The sequence below is a fragment of the Plecotus auritus genome, assembly GCF_963455305.1.
Source record: "Plecotus auritus genome assembly, chromosome: 6".
NCBI lineage: Eukaryota > Metazoa > Chordata > Mammalia > Chiroptera > Vespertilionidae > Plecotus > Plecotus auritus.
The window spans coordinates 119,995,226-120,016,312 of NC_137773.1; the positions used below are offsets into that span (position 1 = coordinate 119,995,226).

Sequence of the window (21,087 nt, forward strand, 5' to 3'; positions counted from 1 at the left end):
GTCATGTTATAAAATCTAACCCTTCAAGGCCTTCCTTAGCTGTCGAAGGAATCTGGAAGTTACCTTATTGATCATAGGATAAACTGAAAGTCATCTTACCATGGAAATTGGCTGATCAAGGTAGTTTTTAAAACAATGAAATGGAGCAAAGCACAAGAAATGAAGTTGGGAAACAAGGTGAAATGGGTGCCAGATGATGAGAAAACAGACAGCTGCTGGGTGAAGACTCTGGGGAGGGAAACCACTGTGGGCCCCAACTAGGAATGACACTCCTTGAGGGAAACAGGACATTCAGCGATGCGGACTCCTCGTCAGCACGACGCCCAAGGGCTGTGCTTCTGCGTCAACCTCTGTTGAACACAGAGTTAGCTTTGACTGAGAATCGAATGACAAAACCTCTTTGAAATGTTATTTCACAGCCTTTTAGAACATCTGCAGACTCTCCAAAGAACCGGATCTGTTTTCTTGTTTCCTATACAATGTTAGGAAAACTTGTTTTTCAATTTTTCTGCTGCAGGATGAACTTCTAAAGAATAAAGCTTTAGAGGTTTGCTTTCCTCTTCTTGTAACCCAAGTCGTCTTTGCGTATTCTTCATCACCCTCTAATGTTAACCCTAAGGATGAGTGGCGTGTGTGGAAGGAAGGGGTGAAGACACTGGCAGTTTGGGCAGGCTCATTATTTTTCCCACGTTTGCAGAGTGTCGTTTAAATCAGTGCTGGCCGGGAGGAGGCTCTCACTGTTGAACCACAGGCTTTACATGACCTTAAAAAAGCTCTCAGCCACAAGTTGGATGCTTTTGGCAGCGTTACAAACGTAGCACCACCAGCAGGGAGTGCTTTGCTTCCCTGCTCATTTCTGGCCGCGAGAGGAATGCTGGGCATCGGGAGGCAAGGAGAAGGCTGCCCAGCGCCTCACACACTGCCTGGCCCCTGGGCCTCCTCCCGGATCCCAGGTAAGCACCGCAGGTGCCGGAGCAAGGTCAGCCCAGCTCCTTAGAGAGGCCGGGAAGTGGGGTGCAGTGGGGTCCAGGGCAGATTGCCTCACCTTCCAGAGCTCCAGGCCTGTCTCAGCCCATAGGACCCAATAAATTGGTGAAAATGTGCTTTTATGTTTTATTATTATGCATATATCTGTATATCACTTTGCAACATGCTCTTCTATAGATTATTATAAACATGAAAACAGCAACAGAATGTTTGTTTTTTACAAATCTGTAGCTAGCTGTTAATCTGTTATTCTTTCATATTCATAAATTATAAAATCTTATAGCACTCTATTGCTGGAAAATGAAATATTATATAAAGTTTAGTTTTCAATATTAATATTTTAAAATACTACAAATGGATAAAATGTAAGACAACATTAGGCAGTGAACTGAAAAACTATAGGGAAAACACTTTCCTATAATATGGCATTAGTCTCTAAATATAAAACTCAATGCCAAAAATTTGGGTTCTTAAAAAATTTTTTTATATCACAAATTCTGTTTCCACTTAGATGTCAGAAACTGAGCTGGAAAAGATAAAAGTAAGAGCAGCTGAGCATTTTGAAAATGATAAAAATAATATTTCTTGGTTGAAGGAAGGTAAGTCCTCTTGCTGTTGATTTTCTCTGAATGTGAAAATTGTGATTTTGTTTATAAGCAAGAGATCATGTGGGAGATGGAATGCTGGGCAATTAAAATAATATTTGTGCTTCTGGTTTTTTTAAAGTTTTCTCTTCTAGGCTGGGTGGCGTGTGAAGGTGTTTAACATTGAGAAGCTTTTGTTCCCTCTGTTGCAGTAAACAGATTATTTTGCTGGGAGAGAATATACATTTTCAGCTCAGACAGATTATCTGTGAGGTTCTTCCTGTGCTGTAGAATTTTCTCCTTTAGCCAAGGAGACTAAATCATTTGAGGACAAGTATTTTCTAAATAATAATCACAGCAAGGAAGGCGTGCTGTAGGAAGTGATGTCTACAAATAGAATCGCCATTCACTGCAATTAAAGGGGCCACCTCCCCGGGGAGAGCGGCCGGCCGCAGGCACCGTGTGAGTAAGGCGCTGCTGGAAATACACACACAAATCGATATGTTCTCCTAGGACAAGTGCAACTTAGTGCGCTTTTGAAAATATGTATAAGCTCATGATTATTTACTAGGTTTCATTTTATCATCTTTTTATTTTACGAACATCTTAATGTTTCTTAAAGTAAATTGACTTGATATTTTATTGAAATAGGTGTATCTTTTACATTATTTCATAAATGTATTCAATCGTAAAGAAACAGCTTCTAAGTAGTTGCCATTCCTCAAAATTGTATTCTCAGGTCATGGGAGACTTTAACATATACGTCAAGGAACTTCTACAACACCAAAACAATAATAGCAATAACATCTCCCGCATTGCCAACGTGTGCTGGTATTATGCTGAGTCATCACAACAACCTGTGCAACAGTAATTATTCCTAATTTTCAGAGGAGAAAACAGAATCACAAAGGGCTGAAGTAACTGGCTAAGATGACAAGATTGTAAGTGTGACAGAGCTGAATTCAATCCCAGAGTGTGTGACTCCACAGCATCTGAATTTAACCACGACCTTACATAATGTTTCAAAGAAAAGATGTTAAATTACTTGCAGGGCGTGACCTGCCCCATGCCCCACTAATCACAATTAATAGCTGGAGCTCCTCTCTGCTAGAGATTCTGTTTCAGGATAAAAGTTGGTGCAGACATGAAATATTCTCAGAATCATTTCCTTCAAAAAGCCACAGGCAAGAAAATTCTCTAGCTTCTCTTTATTAAGAGATTTTTAAATAGAACATTTAAAAAAACAACAGCACTGTGAAATTAAAAAAATTGAACTTGGATCAAAGATTTCCCTTTGCATTTCCTGTGAATTCCAAATCCATGAAGACAAAGGTGTTGGTCACTACTACTGGTAGTGATGTTTACATTATTTATTTTTGCTATAATTATTCCACTCTACAGTCTCATATAGAAATGATGATGAAATTGATAGACCAATCAATTGTTTACTGAGTATTTTCTGTTTTAAAAAATTGTGTCCATTAAGTACAGTTTCGGCATTAAGTTTTTGTGATCTATAAAAGCTAATTTCCCAGGTGACCTGCTTTATCCCTTTGGAAACTTCATTTAAGCTACGTTCAAATTATGTTTAACATATTTCATAAGAGGAAATTGAACCAGATTCTAGATGTTTCTTAAAGTAAATTGACTTGATATTTTATTGAAATAGGTGTATCTTTTACATTATTTCATAAATGTATTCAATCGTAAAGAAACAGCTCCTAAGTAGTTGCCATTCCTCAAAATTGTATTCTCAGGTCATGGGAGACTTTAACATATACGTCAAGGAACTTCTACAACACCAAAACAATAATAGCAATAACATCACCCGCATTGCCAATGTGTGCTGATATTATGCTGAGTCATCACAACAACCTGTGCAACAGTAACATCTTAATAGGGAATCATCAGAGTGAGCTAGTATTCAAACATAAATCTCTTTTTTTAATGTTAAGAAAAAGTATACATGTTGGCTTATTGATTTATTTTTTAAAGGCAAACTGGTGTGTTGGAAAGAGTAGAGCTTTAGAAGCTAGGCAGGTGTGGTTTTCAAATCTCAGCTCAGCTGCTTGCTAACTGGGCTGTGACTCTGTCGTTTTGCTGAGCCTCCCGAAGCTCAGAGTCCTCAGCGAGGCATGATGACACCTGCTTTGTGTGATTGTGGAGATGAGATTTCATTATTTCTGTGTGTCCACCCCTTTGAAGCATGATTCAAAACAATATAGTTATATTTTTTGAGATCCTCATTCACATTTGGAGCAATTATTAATAGTAAGAGTCCTCTATATTTTTATAGTATTTTATATAAATTTCATCATTTAGTCCCTACAACAGCTTGATATGCAGTAACATTGTTCCCATTTTATAGTTTCAGAAAGACTTTGGATCTTCCTCAAATTTGCAGAGCCGTTAAATGGCAAACTGAATCTGGAACCCAGGTCTTCCAGCTCCAAATTATATTCTTTTCCTTAAATCACTTTATCACATTGATTTTTCCAATGGTTATTAATCAACTCCTCCCCCTCTTAAAAGTAAAATAGATGGCTTAAATTTGTTCCAATTTTTTTCATGAATGACGAAAGTAGTTGCTTCTCATATCACAATGTCTCTTTCCTTCCTCTGCAACTCTAGCTGAACCCTCCCCATTGTTAAATGTAGAGAATCATAGCAACACCTCACTGACTAGAGTTGAAGTAAAAGCACCCACTTGATGAACACAGTGCGGACCTCAGGGTGTGCATCCAACCAATGAGTCATCACCATTATTGCCAACCTGGATGCTAATGTCCTTTCTAATTTCCATCTTCAGACATTCATCCCATTTGTCCAATGCGACTCAGCATTGTGAACCATGTGTTCCTGGAGATGAGGCACGAGAGGGGCAGGAAAAAAAGAGAAAGAAACAGTCCTGCACTCGAGAAGTTTACTATTTTATTAGCTTGCGTTTGCCTGAAAGGCAAGGCGCTGACTGCCTTCCACTTTGCGTCCACTGGGTCATGGGGGTGATGGCCTCAGCAAGGGCGCCAGAGAGCTGGTTACAGCCACACCCAGAACTATTATCAACAATTAAGGTAAATAGTGTTTGAGAAACACATCGCAGACCTAAAATGCACTCATGTCAATGTAATTGCATTCTGTTTTATAGTCTATCAAGGCATCAAGCAGTCCTCTATCACTATGAGTCATGCTGCCTTTAAATTCTAGATTATCAGACTTTAGATCTATCACATTCCTATGTCCCAACTTAAGGAACTCAGGAGCCCAGGAATAAATGCTTAAGAAGCAAGACAAGTAATTCTGAAGTAAGATATCCAAGGATCATGCTTAGAGAAAACCTGTTTTAAGACAACAAGAGAAACAAAATATGATTTTGAAATATGTAGCCAGCAAGATGAGCTATCTTGTGCAATTGTGGACCAAGGTGGTAAAGGCCAGTCTTGAAGGTGGTTCCCATCTATTTGCACAGGTAGCCGGAGGAATGCTGGGAGCAGAGTCATCAGAAGGCATCTGCCTGCTTTGTGCTCTGGTCAGGGCACCCTGGCTAGCTCTTCCTGTAGTTAACACAGAATGAGAGGGACAACAGACTGGGACAGCAAAGGCAGGACCCAGGGCTGAAGCATGCTGAGGGCATATGAATTCCTAACTAGTCTGCAGAATGGCAGGGGCAGGCAGAGGACAGGCTACGCAGCAGGCGTGGTGATGCTACGACAGAAACAAATTCAGGAACCCCAGGTGAGAAAACATGTCCTGGATAAAAGTCATAACAAGGAGAGGAGAAAAATAGGCCCAAATGTGCAAAACTTTATGAAGGGAAAATTGATATAACAGAGAAATTGGGGGGAAATTACAGGTGGAATAAGATGGCATGTAATGCCCCATTAAGTCAGGGAGCATTCTGGGTAAGCATTTCAGTGCCTACCGCTTCCACCATTTGATACGGAAGAGAAACATCAGGCAGGATGAAGCCTTTAAATTGTTGCTATTTGTAGTTTAAAATCACAGCGTCACCAGTGCTTGAACTGCATACAATTTCTTACAGTGTCTCCTGATTTTTCAGGAAAAACTGGAAATCGGAAATTCCATGTGAAACCTCCTAACTTCTGAAGGTTGAGTAAATAATGACAATAATAAAGCACCATGCAGAACAAATTAAGCCAAGTTCTATGACTATTTCAGCCCATTGGCTACCAATTTGTAAGAATTTGTACCCCTAAACAAAACCTATTACAATTTCCCCCAAACCAGTTTTCCATAAAAATTGCTTCATTATGTGCACACACACATATACATGCACACAAATACACACATATTTATATGTATGTGCAAAGTCAATTCTTTAAAAAAAATCTGACATTACGACTGCTGAAATGAAGCTGTTTTCCTGTAATTACCTGTACTTGTTTCAATGAGGCATTCTCTTCTGGTTATAGTAAACAGAGGGAAGAGCAAAATAACCCAGGTTACAAGTGTGCCCTCAATGTTTTATCATCGTTTCATCAGGTGTTGACTTTCCAATAACTGCTGAAGCAGGTGGGCCTTCATGGGAAAATTCATATTTCTGGAAGAGGTGTGATTTTAAAAAGAGGAGATGAGGGCAATGAACAAGTTTTTCTCTCACCTTCCAAGAAATGCCAGAAAGAAAAACACGTGGATGTTGAAAATTTTGAACATAATCAAAATTTTGAACTAAGTAGTCATTTTGAACAAAGTACAAGTAGTCATATGGTGACTAGAGTCTTTGGTGATTTCAAGATCATTATTTGAATACATTTTTGAGGACACTCGCTACATTTATTTAGTATTAACATAGAGAAGTTGGGTCACCAATGACTTGGCATCTTGAATATATTGGTTATCATTTAATCAGAGTTAATACATATTAGGAATTGATATAACAAGATACTGGAAAACAGCGTAGAGGTCCCAAAAGCCATGTCCTAAAAATTCTCTTCTTAATAAAATGCAAAACTTCAAATCCACATTATAAGAATCTCATCTCATTTCTGATCATTGTTTGCCAATGAGATGGAGAAAGTGAGAATCCTACTTCTACTGATATTCATAAATTCACTGAACTTTCATAATTCTAAGTGAACAAAAATCTCCTTCCTTTGCTCAAACATAATTTCAGATTATAAGCATTAAAACAATTCTAAAATATATATTTTATTCAATTTAGCAACTATTTGATGAGGCTCCTCTTGAGCTCACAGACAACATATTAAGCAAAGAAACAAAGATGTCAAACAATGAAAATGCCATTTCTGCCTTTAAGGAACTCATTTACTTAAGTGCTTTATAATAATGACTAAGTATCAATCCAGGCTAATTCTTTCACTCAGATACTTCTCATTTTTAAAAGGGCTCCTTTTTTTGACTAGCTTAAATATGAAGCCACATTCATGCTTATTTTAAATTGTTAATTTCCACAAACAGCATATCTTGAGATTCCTGTTCTTATGTATACACAGGAAACAGGATAATTAGCTCTTATTTCATTAGTCTTCATTAACTTCTGAAAATGTGTTACCTAATAACCAAAATACAGGTGAGGAAAAGTAACAGCCAAAGAGAACATTGGTTTTTGTTTAAACATAATTAAAGGGAGAAATTAGATGGGAAAATATGCCTTTGCCAATCATATAAATAAGTAAAAGGAGAACAAGATACTTTTACAGGAGTAGTTTTCTGGAAGCTTTGAAATAAGCTGATGTGCTAGAGCATGGGGAACTCTCCTTTAGAATTAGTGATTAAGGAAGTTCAGAGAAAGATTTGAGTTGAGAGTTAAATCACAAGAAGAAGCCAGCTGTGCAAAAATCTGCAAAGAACATTCCAACAGGGAGAAGAGCTTGTATACACACAGATTGGCTCAGGATCCAGAATGGCTGAGTGGAAAAGAAGGAAGGGAAGCGGGGAGGGAGGGAAGGAGGGAGGAAAGGAGGGAGGGAGGGAGGGACAGAAAAGAAAGTGATGGAGAAAGGGAGGGAGAGAAAGGAAGGTGCTTAAGTTGGCAATAATGTTGAACTACCTTGTTGGCCTCAGTCAGGAATTTGGATATTTTTTCCTTCCTAATTGGAGCCACTGGAGATTCTAAGAAAGAGAATTTGAGCAATCACTTATATTGTATGAGTTAAAGAGTACACAGAGACCTAACTGGTGTGGGTCCGTGGATAGAGCATCGGCCTGCAGACTGAAGGGTCCCAGGTTAAATTCCAGTCAAGGGCACATGCCCGGGTTGCGGGCTCAATCCCCAGTAAAGGGTGTGCAAGATGCAGCCGATCTCTCATCATTGATGTTTCTATCTCTCTCTCCATCTACCTTCCTCTCTGAAATCAATTAAAAAATTTTTTTAAAGAGTACACAGAAATAAAATAGAAGATATTGCAGTTGAATAAGCAAAAGATGATATCTGAAGTAGGATAAAATTGTGAAAGTGAAACAGAGGAAATTGGTTTGGGGATCTAGTTCAGAGGTAAAGGCAACTGAACTGGCTGGTGCAGTGGTTTGGGGCAACAGAAAGAAATGTGTCAAGGCTGACTACTGGCTTGAGGCACTGCATGATGGCGATGCTGAGTAGAGGGGATGGGAAAAACTGGCTGGAGATGAGAGAATCAGACCTGGGTGAGTCAGATTAAGTGTGAAATGCCTATGAGGCATCCCACACAAAGATTATCAACTAAGCAAAAGGATATGTGAAATCAGTTGTTGACAAGGAAAATCTGCTCGAGATTTTGCTTCAACATGAAGATTGAGAAAGCATTTGCTGATAAAGTAAAGGCAATGAAATAAAATTTCACATAGAAGGAATGGGACAGACAAAAACATGTCATGTTTCAAAAAGTGAATGAAAACAAGAGTGGCTGGAGCATCTTGACCCAAAGGAAGGCTGGCATTCGAAGAGTGCAGGGAGCTTGCCCAGGAATAGAGCCAAGAACCATTCATAGACTTAGGTCAGCATTTTGGATTCCAATAAACACTTTACCCTGGAAATGCCTACTAAAGATATATTTTACATTGCAGTAAAATATATTATACTACATTTTATTTTCAAAAGAATGTAAGGTTAAGGATTATCAAAGGATAATACACTAATATCAAAATGTAATAATTATAAAACAAAGTTTTAATAGTTTGTATTAGGTTCTGAGGAACAAAATCAATAGAGATAGAGGACAGATAGATAGATGATAGATGATAGATAGATAGATAGATAGATAGATAGATAGATAGATAGATAGGAGACTTATTATGAGCTACTGGCTTACACATTTATGGAACCTGAGAAGGGCCACAGTGTGCTGTCTGCAAGCTGGAAGCTCGAGAAAGCCAGTGGTCTACATCCAGTCAAGCCCAGCTTCTGAGAGCCAATGCCATAAGTCTTGCTTCAAGCAAGACATCAAAAAACAGGAGTGCTGATGTCCAAGGGCAGGAGACGATGGATGTCTTAGCTCAAGTGGAGGGAGCAAATTTGCCCTTCCGCTACCTTCTTGTTCTATTTAACCCCTAACAGATTGGATGATGCCCACCCACACTGGTGAAAGTGATTTTTTTAAAAGCTAGACTGCCGATTTAAATGCTAATATATTCCTGAAACACCCTCATGGACACAGTCAGAAATCTTCACATAGTTCTTGAGAGGAAAGTAACAGACGCTGATTCTAGCTAAATTAATGAAAAGCGGAATGTCTTGGGAGGCTTGGAAGTGGCTCACAGTCAAGAAGCAAAACCCAGGTCCAGAGGGGCAGAAACTAGCTCTGGCTCCAAATAGCAAGACAACAAATATGTTCAGGTTTCCACTCCTAGAACAAATTAGCTCCACATACTTTTTCTTTCCTCTTATCCTTATAGTCAAGACTCCAAACCCCAAAGAAGAAAGCTTACTAGCTTTGGCCATTTGTCCTGGGTAGACCGCCAGGGAGCCTTGGCCGGCAGCTCCACAGTCCACACGGAGGACGAGAGGTACTTCTTCAGCAGGAATTCGGGCTCTGGCACCAGATGTAGGGAGAACAGATGTTGTGTGGCCCCCAAGTAATGTCTACTCTAAAAGCCAACATTCCTTACCCAATTGTCAGTGCTCTTCTCCTAAGGGATGTTTTCTTAAGAACGTGACATGTGTTGTGGATGGAGTGCCGGACATTCTAGGAAGGAGAGTACTTAACCTCAATGTACTGCCCTTTTGCTGAAGTTCAAATGTCAGAATCACTATGATTCTCTGATAACTTTATTTTATGTTTAGAAAGTTCAGTAAAATATGAGATTTTCTGTGTTCTCATAAGTCAACAAATTAAAGTCCAGTGGCACAGTCTAAAGCTGACAATTAAAATTTCTTTACAACCAAGTCTATAAAGTAGTAAGTTCATTTCTTATAAAATGATGACATTGATCCCAATGGAATGGAAGGCCTAGAAGATGCCATGTCAGCCTTGAGACTATGGCCAGATGAATTAATCAGTGCAAAGTCCCTACAAGTTGTTAATAGCAGATTTAAAGACTCTCTTTCAATGATGATAGGGCAGTGCATCAAATCCAGAATGGCCTTAGCTCACCGTTATTAATTGCAGTTTTATGAACTCAGAGTGAGGAATCTGGAGAGTGGGAACCGGTTTCGCCTCTCTCAAGTGGGAGAAGAAAACTGTAAAGAATAAGAAACTTCAAGAGATTTGCTCCTTTTAAGTGAGATTTTTCAGTGGACTAATTCATTTTCCTGTATGTCACAACAGCTGTTGATGTGATTCACTTAATCAACATTAGTGTAGTGAGAGAAAAAAGCCCCTTATGTTCTATGCCTCAGGAATAAGGACATTCCATTTCTTGTAAATTCTACAGAGATACTTTAATTTTATGTGATGATGGCCCATTTCTTTCAGCTTAGGAACAGCATTTAGAGGGAATATACTCTCTAATAAAATGCACCTACACTAGGTGTTCACCAGACCATTAGTTAAAAAAGGGAATGTGAATAGAGCAAATGAAGACATCCTTCTGCGGGCATGAATCATTTGAGCCATTTTAGCCATTATTTAAGCCTGTCGAAAAGTAAATGTACGGCAAAGACAAAAAGCAAGGGCAATGACAGTAGTTCTGCCAGTGTATGACTTCAAGGAAAAATAGAGGGGACGCTTCACAGAGGTGGAGTATTAAACAAGACATCAGGCGATTCTTCTTCTTGAGTTGAATTTTCTTACCAACATGGATTTGAAAAGAAATAGCTACATTAAGAAGGTAAGAAAGATGCTTTGTGATGTCTAATCTCAAACAACAGACACTAGGAGAGAAAAATCTGCATTTTCCCTCTTCTTCCACTTACAATTTTCTTTTCTGTTTTATATTTAGAATATTCAGCATTATAGATAGGAAATCATATTTCTACCAGTCACCAAAAGATATAAGTGAGTACCTTGAATATAATTTTCATAAAAATATAAAAAAGTTATATAAATATACTCTTCTGGAGAATTAAAAAGTACATTAAAAGTTATATTCAGACCACAATTAATAAAAGAAAACATTCCACTCTATACATGTCTTAAAAATAACTTCTTGGACTAATATATAAACATTCAGATTGATATGGTAAACCATTCATAAAGGAAGCATTTGTTTTACAAAATAATATAAAATCAAGTAAACCAAGTCAGCAAATGTTTGGACTTTGCAAGGCACAGACTTACACAGTGATGTGCTGTGACTCCCATGCCCAAGGGACTTGTGATTAGTTGGGAAACAAATAACAGCAACACATCCTGTTGCCATACGAGGCAGACAAGAGCAAGCTTTCCAGATGTATTGAAATACAGTTGACGGTACACAACCAATTCGGGTGGAATTGTTTTCAGTATAAACCTCACACACCAAACCATATGGGTACATCCAATTCCTTGGATAGATGCAGATTTCCTTCAAGATTAAAACAGGGCTTATTGGTTTGTTTTGTTTTTAATGAATCTGGTGGATTTGGGCTAAAACTATGCTGAAGAGTCACTTGAAAACAGCAGGAATCATTTAAAAATATTAACTTAGATTTCTTACATATCTTAAAAGATTTTTTATGTAAATATTGTTTAAAATGAAAAAAAATTATATATCATAAAAAAATAGACATTCTTAATAGATAGGAAGGGACTTCACTTTTCCAAGGGAAATTTTTAAGTAAATAATTTCATTTTTTAATAAAGCGGGAAAATTGCACTAAAGACAAACAAAAAGTAATAATACTTGGAGGCACAGTGTACTTATAGGACTGAATACTTTGGAGTGTCTAAATTCAGTAAAATGTTACCACTTTAAGATCTGTAGGCCAATGCCCATCAATTAAGGAGCCACCCTTGGGCCTCTGAACTCGAGGTGAAGTGATCAAGGCTGAGTTCTGTGACATGCGCTCTGATAGAAGCATGTACTCCACTTCAGGTTTACTTAAGGAAGTTAGTCTCGTTTTGGTCTTTCCTGGATTTAACGAGCAAAAATAATCTTTTTGGAGACCAATCATTTTGGAGACCAAACTAATAATGCTAATTAGGAATCGATTTCAGTTTTCAAAAACACTGAACAGGAAAAAGGCACAGAGTTAAATATGCACATTTAAAACACATACATATATTATATATGTAACTATGTTGCTAGAATAAAATATTTTATTCAATCATTCCTTCTGGCCCTCCAACAATACAATACATTTATTACTAATCTCTTATTTGTAAGATAACATAGTTTCTACATCACAAATTCAGAAAAATTGAGAATTTAGTTGGGCTATAAATCATAACTAGAGCTTCAATAGGCAGTATCATTACAAACTGATGAAACATGATGATGAAAAGTAGAGACAGAGAAGCCTGGGGTGTTCAGAACACAGCAGTTATATTTGGCTGCAGAGCAAGAAATAAACCTTGCCTATACTACAAATGGCTTTTAATACCAGGCCAAATGTCCTAGGACCAAGTGACGCCATCAGACACATCCAGGGTTATGTGTGGAGATAGACAAGTCACCTCTGTGCTTCAGCAAACATTTGTGATTTGAGAATCTTTATGAAGATGAACTGGGAGGGTAAAATAGAGGTGAAGGGGGCGCAGTGTCTAATTAGAAGTTTTTTGCATGCACAGATGAGAAATGGTGATTTCTGAACTGGGATAATGGTTGGCAGGGCAATGGAAACAAAGAGGTTGGCACCCAAGACGGTGTTGACCCAAGGCCTTGACCATGGGCTGGATATTAAGGGGTAAGAGAGAGGAGTTGCCAGGGATTAAAGAAAGCCTCTGGACTGAAGCAGACTGTGTGTGTGTGTGTGTGTGTGTGTGTCCTTATGTAAGTAATCTGTTTACTTTAGAAAATTTAAAAATGCAGATGGAAAATTTACTCCAAATCCCCACACTTGGAGATAGCCACTGTACATATTTTCTTATCTGTTTCATACTTGTGTATCAAAGTGTGTATGTATATTTTTATATACACACACGTGATTTACTAATTTTAACAAAATCTGTTTATGCAATATATGTATTTAATAATGTGTTTCCCATACTCATATGAATGCAAATACCTTTTCTGGGTAATAAATATAGATTTATAGCATTATTTCAATTGTTATGCACATAGTATTCCACTATTAAAGTAATAAAATATATGTAGCCCATTTCCTATTTTTGGATATTCATATTCAGATTGTTTCAAATGTTTTGCTTTTAAATCTCAGAGAAATGAGGTTTTCATTTCCTTATAAGCAGAGTAACCAAAAGCACAAAAGCACTGTGGTGTCCTCAGACCTCACTGTGGCCTCTCAGGCCACAGTTTATGATGGATTGCACATCAGGGCTTCCATTCATTTTCATAAAGGTCATGTGCAGAAGCCTTATCGTGCTAGTTATACAGATGCAGAAAGTAAAGCTCAGAGAAGTTGAAATAATTGGGTCCAAGTCAATGGGTAATAGACAACAGGGCTAGGTCTCCAGTCAGGTATCCTGTAAACTGTCCACTTCACCGAGACCTCCAGGCTTGCTGTGGTCTGTAGCAATTATCCCGCAGCCTGGACTCCAGCTTTCCCAGCATATTTAAGTAAACAGGCTCTTTGGATCCGAAACCCAGTGCATTTTTATCAGAGACTCTGCTTTGAAATATACTTGAAGGCAGATAACCAATTCCCCTAATCTGCACTCATTTGTCAATTATAATTAAAGGAGACTGGCAGAATTTTGGGAAGTCATGTAGATGACGCCTCTTTAAACCTGTTATTCACTTAGTTGGATTCTCTAAACAGTGTCTTCAGCTCAGTTATGGGGAGTTGACTGGGAAAGAGGACAGAGTTATGACATCAGGCAAAGACTCAAAAGCCAATTTATCTACAGATTGTAGTGATCAAATAGTTCAGAATGAATTACAACTTTGTAATATTACTACATTCATATTCAAGAGATAAAAGTTGGAGTTCAGTTCCCATGCTATCCAGTCATTTAAGACACAGCGAGTTATAAGGATTAATCATTTTAATATCTTCCTGGTGAAGTTGGCTAACTACACAAAAAACAAGGCGTATGGAGGTGGGGAGTGGAAATATTATTTTGTTTGCTGATCTTTGTGAAACAAGCCCTTGAAAATAAAACATAATATATCAAAGTGTGGGTGTGGGGATAATTCCAGGGGCAGAGTGAACTATGATCAGATTAAGAAACAGCAATATATTTTTGCATGGCTAATAAACAGATCAAAAACCTGCAAGCCTAAGGATATTTGGATGCAAACTCTAAGTTTAATTTTCCCATATCCCTATCTGGTCAGACCATCTCTCCAGCAAGAAAATTACATTATACACAGCCTTGTTTTCCAGTGTTCAGCAAGTAGCACCCACTGTCAACCTCAGATGTGACCTTGATTGTCATTGTTATATTTAGAACTTAAAAAAATGTGTCCCCTTAAATCTTTAAATAGTAGGATTTAGCAAAGAATAAGGACACTCAGTAAAAGCTTTTCTAAAAGCCAGAAACAACATCTTTCAGAAAGCCACTATAGATATTGCATCCACTGTATTTTTCAATCATGAATTAAATTCATTTATCCTTTGGTGATCAGAAGACTGTGAGTTTATAATAATATTTTAATTAAAATTATAAAGCTATATTTAGGTAATTAAATTGTGCTTTACAAATTACTTGATTTCTTAACATGTACCCCTCAAAAGGAAAATAACAATAAAAATGCTTAAGGAAGGAGTTAAAGAAACTAAGTCAAATATTTCCCACCCTCCAAGAAGAAATTTAGTGCAATTCAAAAATTTCTGATTGCACAAATATACCATTGTTCCATAAGGCATCCAGACCTGTGGAATACTAAGCATTCATATTTCTGTCTAACCAATTGAAACTATAGAGATTATATGAATTTGGCATTAGTAATAAGGGAGACTAAGTAGATAACTTTGGAGTTAAACAGATTTATATTTTAATTACAGCTTTCTAGTGGTTCAAATATCAAATATCGAAATTGCTCATTTTCACCGAGACCTCCAGGCTTGCTATGGTCTGTAGCAATTATCCCACAGCTCTACTCCAGCTTCCCCAGCATATTTAAGTAAACAGGCTCTTTGGTTCTTTTGCATTGTTTTTGTAAGTATTCATTTTATAATAACTAACTAGAGGCCTGATGCATAAAATTCATGCAAGAGTAGGCCTTTGCAGCCCCAGCTGTCTCAGCCACCCTTGCAGCCCCAGCTTCATTTGGAAGGTCGTCCAGATGGTCCATTCCGCTGTTCAGCCATTTTGTCAATTTGCATATCACACTTTTATTATTATGGACTAGAGCCCAGTACATGAAATTCATGCAGTCAAGTGGGTTCCTCAGCCTGGCCTGCTGTCCTTTTGCAGTCCAGGAGCCTTCGGGGCATGTCTGACTGACAGCAGGCAGTCAGACATCCTTAACACTGCTGCAGAGGTGGGAGAGGCTCCCGCCACTGCCGCTGCACTCGCCAACCATGAACCCAGCTCAGAGCTTCTGGCTGAGTGGCGCTCTGCATGTGGGAGTGCACTGACCACCAGGGGGCAGCTCCTGCATTGAGCATCTGTCCCCTGGTGGTCAGTGCGCATCATAGCGACCGGTCTTTCTACCTTCGGTCGATTTGCATATTAGCCTTTTATTATATAGGATTACCCAGAATCAGGCAAAAGAACTTGTACAATTATTAAAATTGTCCAATATGAACTTCAACAAGCAGAGAATTATGCTTACATATAAATTTATTTGTTCTCTTTTTTATTTTATTTTATTTTTTAAATTTCTTTATTGATTAAGGTATTACATATGTGTCCTCATCCCCCCATTATCCTCCAACCCCCTCATCCATGCCCTCACCCCCCTGTTGTCTGTGTCCATTGATTAGGCTTATATGCATGCATACAAGTCCTTTGGTTGATCTCTCCCCTTTAACCCCACCTCCCCTACCTTCCCTCTGAGGTTTGACAGTCTGATTGATGCTTCTCTGTCTCTGGTTCTGTTTTTGTTAATCAGTTTATGTTGTTCATTATATTCCCTAAATGAGTGAGAACATGTGATATTTATCTTTCACTGACTGGCTTATTTCACTTAGCATAATGCTCTCCAGTTCCATCCATGCTGTTGCAAATGGTAAACAAGGTTTCTATCATTTCAGAAAAACCCTTTGATAAGAAATAATATATACCCTGTTAGCCAATCAACCAACATTAGCAAAGCCATAATACACGGGGGTGGGGGAGAGGAGGATATTAGATCAGATCCTGGTTTTAGACTAGACCAGAGAGGCAAATCACACAGTACTGATTAGCTTGTGAACAAAGTTACTCTAAGGGCAATGGGGAAATATTAAATGGCATTAAGCCCAGAGAAACTGCTGTTAGGATCTGCCCTTTAAAAAGAACACTCTGGCGGTAGTGGAAGGGAGAGGAGAGAACATGGTGGTGGAAAGCAGGTAGGAGGGCTTGCAGTATCTGGAGGAAGACTTAAAAGGGTGGCGATGTGAATGAGAAGCGATCTTGAGCGTTCATTGAAAATTGGAATGGTCAGGGCTTCCTGGCACATTGGGTAAGGGATACAGGAGACAGAGACTCCAAACACAGCACCTAGCCTGCTGGAAAATGATTAAGCTCTTTGCTCAATTGAAAACATAGGTATTAAACTGTATGCTCCACCTGGTATGAGTTAAATAACAAAATGATCTTTAAAACTAACTTATTTGGAAAAGCATGTTAACTGATGTCAAGGTGTTAGAAGTGATAGGTTCTGGACACTGGAGCAGAGGACTTTGGTTGACTAAAGTGAGATTCATGTTTTCAGGTAGGCAGTAGTCAATAGGGAGAAAGTATCATGTTTTGAGTTTGTTTCAGTATAGGGAGAAAATAAGCTGAAGATTTAGGAGAAAAATGAAGCATAGCATTTAACTAAGTTTCACAGCATCTCATGTTTTAAACTGTAACCTACTTGGGGGCGTATGGAACAAGGAAATCTAAGCTTAGTAGTAGGTGTAAACAACTCATTCATTTATCTTTCCCTTTTGTAAAGTAAAGGAAGCTTTCACCCTTTCCGTATCAGTAGAAATGCTGCTGCTCTGGATGGATTATAAGATGTAAAACACATTTAGAATTCTGTTGATGTCTTCAACAGGTTGATCCGCACATTAGACACAGTCTTAAGTGGGCTCCAAAGAGGCTGTGAGGTTTTCAAGTCAGCATAGGTTTTGTTTTTACACATAGTTTTGCTTTCTCATTTCCATGAAGATGAAGGAAAATAATGAGCAAGTGTAGGAACAAGGAGAAAATAAAGTAGGGGGCCTGGATTTCTATTAAACTCTATTCAATTTTATAAAATAAAGTCTTATATTGACAACAAATAAAACAATTTTTGTATATGCTTCTTTTTAAATTTTTCATTTATTTTTCAGTCACAGTTGACATACAATACTATGTTAGTTTCAGGTTTACAAGATAGTGATTAGACATTTATACACCTTACAAAGTGAAGCGATCATCCTGGCACCACACACAGTCATTACAATAATATTGACTATATGCCCTTTGCTGTACTTTACATCCCCCTGGCTGTTTCATAACTGGCAATGTGTACTTCTCAATCCCGTCACCTTTCTCACCCATCCTCCCATCTTCCCTCCTATCTGGCAACTACAAATTTGTTCTCTGAATCTATTACTTTGTTTCTGTTTTATTTATTTATTTTCTTTTTTAGATTCCAAACATAAGTGAAATCATATGGTATTTGTCTTTCTCTGTCTGACTTATTTCACTTAGCATAATATTCTCTAGGTCCATCTATGTTGTTGCAAATGGCAAGATTTCATTCTTTTTTAAAGCTAATATTCCATTGTATATATGTATACTTTTTAAAATATTTTATTTTCAATTACAGTTGACATTGAATATAATATTACTTTCAGGTGTACAGCAGAGTAGTTAGACATTTATATAGCTTATGAAATAATATCTTATAGATCTAGTTCCCCCCTGGCATCATACATTACTTACCACAATATTACTGAATATACTCCCTAAGCTGTACTTTATATCCCTGTGACTATTTTGTGACTACCAATTTGTACTTCCTTTTTAAAATTATTATTATTGATTTCAGAGAGTAATGGAGAGGAAGAAATAGAAACATCAATGATGAGAGAGAATCATGGATCCGTTGCCTCCTGTACACCCCTATTGGGGATCGAGCCCGCAACCCAGGCATGTGCCCTTGACTGAATCGAATCTGGCTGGACCCTTCAGTCCACAGGCAGAAGCTCTATCCAGTGAACCAAAGCAGCTAGGGCCCAATTTGTACTTCTTAATCCCTTCACCTTTTTCACCCAACTCCACTCTCATCTGGCAACCATCAATTTTTTCTCTGATCTATGAGTTTGTTTCTGATTTATTTATTTATTTTGTTTTTTAGTTTCCATATGTGAGTGAAATCCTATGGTATTTATCTGTCCATGTCTGACTTATTTGACTTAGCATAAAACCCTCTAGGTCCATCCATGTTGTTGTGAATGGTAAGATTTCATTCTTTTTTATGACCCAGTAATATTCCATTGTACATATGTACTACAATTCCTTTACCCAATCATCTATCAGTGAACATTTAGGATGTGTCCATATCTAGGCTATCCTATCTAATAAAAGAGTAATATGCAAATTGACTGTACCTCCACTACACCCACAAGCCATGCCCACCAGCCAATCAGGAGTGAGTATGCAAATTAACCCAACAAAGATGGCTGGGGCCACGGAGCAAGCAGGAGGCTTGGGTATCCCAGGCAATGGAGGAAGCCAAGCTTCCTGCACACCCTGGCCAGCCCAGACTTCCACTCAAGGCTACAAAGTTTCAATTATAGAAGATAAATAAATCCCAGATACCAGGGCCTCTGCTTGGGTCGCCAGGGGGAGTGGCCAGCTGCAAACCACCACAGGCCCCTCACCCAGGCTGTCCCACGCCCCAAGGGAACATCAACCTGATCTGGGACACCCTTCAGGACAAACCAGCTGGGTGCCCCCCCCCCCGCCCCCATGCACCAGGCCTCTAGCCTATCTAATAAAAGAGTAATATGCAAATTGACCATCACTCCAACACACAAGATGGCTGCCCCTATGTGGTCAAAGATGGCTGCCCCCATGTGGACACAAGATGGCCACCACAAGATGGCCAGCAGGGGAGAGCAATTGGGAAGGACCAGGTCTGCAAGGGAGGGCAGTTGTGGGCAATCAGGCCAGCAGGGGAGGGCAGTTAGGGGTGACCATGCCTGCAGGGGAGGGCAGTTAGGGGCAAACAGGCTGGTAGGGGAGCAGTTAGGCATCAATCAGGCTGGCAGAGGAGTGGTTAGGGGGTGATCAGGCTGGCAGGCAGACGCGGTTAGGGGCAATCAGGAAGGCAAGCAGATGACCAGTTGGGAGCCAGCAGTCCTGGATTGTGAGAGAGATGTCCAACTGCCCGTTTAGGCCCGATCCTGGTAGGATTGAACCTAAATGGGCAATCACAATTCCTTGAAGGGTCCCAGATTGGAGAGGGTGCAGGCTGGGCTGAGGGACACACAACCGCCCCCCCCCCCCCACATACACAAATTTCGTGCACAGGGCCTCTAGTTGTAAATAATGCTGCAATGGGATTTCTGGATCATAGTTTTTTTTGCTGCAATGGGATTTCTGGATCATAGTTTTTAGTTTTGTTTTTTTGTTTGTTTGTTTTTTGGGGTTTTTTTTGAGGAACTTTCATAATGCTGCACCAATTTGAAATCCCATCAACAGTGTATGAGAATTCCTTTTTCTCCACATCTTGGCCAATACTTGTGGTTTACTGATGATAGCCATTCTCCAGTGTGAGGTGATATCTCATTGTGGTTATAATTTGCATTTCTCTGATAATTAGTGACATTTGGCATCTTTTTGTATGTCTATTGGCCATCTGTATGTCTTCTATGGAGCAATGTCTACTCAGATCCTCTGGCCATTTTAAATTGCATTGTTTGGGGTATTTTTGGTGTTAAGTTGTGAGAGTTCTTTATAAATTTTGAATATTAACTCCTTATCTGATATAGCGTTGGCAAATATCTTCTTCCAATCGGTATGTTGATGGCTTCATTTGTTATGCAAAATTATTTAGTTTGATGTAGTCTCATTTGTTTATGTTTTCTTTTGTTTTCCTTGCCTAAGGAGATATATTAGAAAAAAATAATACTAATTGAAATGTCAGAGAGCTTATGTTTTTTGTTTTCTAGAAGTTTTGTGGTTTGGGGTCTTACATTTAAGTCTTTAATCCATTTTAAGTTTAATTTTGTATATGGTGTAAAATGTGGTCTAGTTTCATTTTTTTGCATGTATCTGTCTAGTTGTCCCAACTCATTTATTTAATAGACTGTCTTTACCCCATTGTATGTTCTTGCCTCCTTTGTCATAGATTAATTGACCATATAGGCATGGGTTTATTTCTGGGCTCTCTATTCTGTTCCATTGATATTCATGTCTATTTTTATGCCAGAACTATTCTCTTTTGATTATTATAATCTTGTAGTATAATTTGGTATCAGTAAGCATGATACCTCCAACTTTGTTGTTCTTTCTCAAGATTGCTTTGACTATTTGGGATCTTTTCTGGTTCCATATAAATTTTAAGATTATTTGTTCTAGTTCTCAGATGGACATTTTAATGATGTTAATTCTTCCTAACCATGAGCAAGATATATGCTTCCATTTTTTTATATCTTCTTCATTTCTTTTTTCAATGACTTACACTTTTCCAAGTACATGTCTTTTGTCTCCTTGGTTAAATGTATGCCTAGGTATTTTTAATGCAATTATAAATGAGATTTTTTTAAAGTTATCTTTCTGATTGTTTGCTATTGGTGTATAAAAATGCAACCAATTTCTGAACATTAAATTGTATCCTGCTACTTTACTGAATTCATTTTTAGTTCTAATACTTTTTGGTGAAATCTTTAGAGGTATCATGTGATCTGAAAATAATAATGCTTTTACCTCTTCCTTCCTAATTTGGATGTTTT

The 21,087-nt window shown here is 38.3% G+C and overlaps 1 protein-coding gene across 1 annotated transcript in view; it reads left to right on the forward strand.

The window, feature by feature from the left end:
- The first annotated feature begins 805 nt into the window (after positions 1-805).
- MDFIC2 (MyoD family inhibitor domain containing 2) overlaps positions 806-21,087 on the forward strand; it is a 124,704-nt gene continuing 104,422 nt past the window's right edge. The window contains exons 1-2 of the mRNA XM_080674328.1: positions 806-953; positions 1,499-1,586. Coding sequence (XP_080530454.1) covers positions 1,499-1,586 — 88 coding nt within the window. The 5' untranslated portion in view covers positions 806-953. The remainder of the gene's footprint in view (positions 954-1,498; positions 1,587-21,087) is intronic.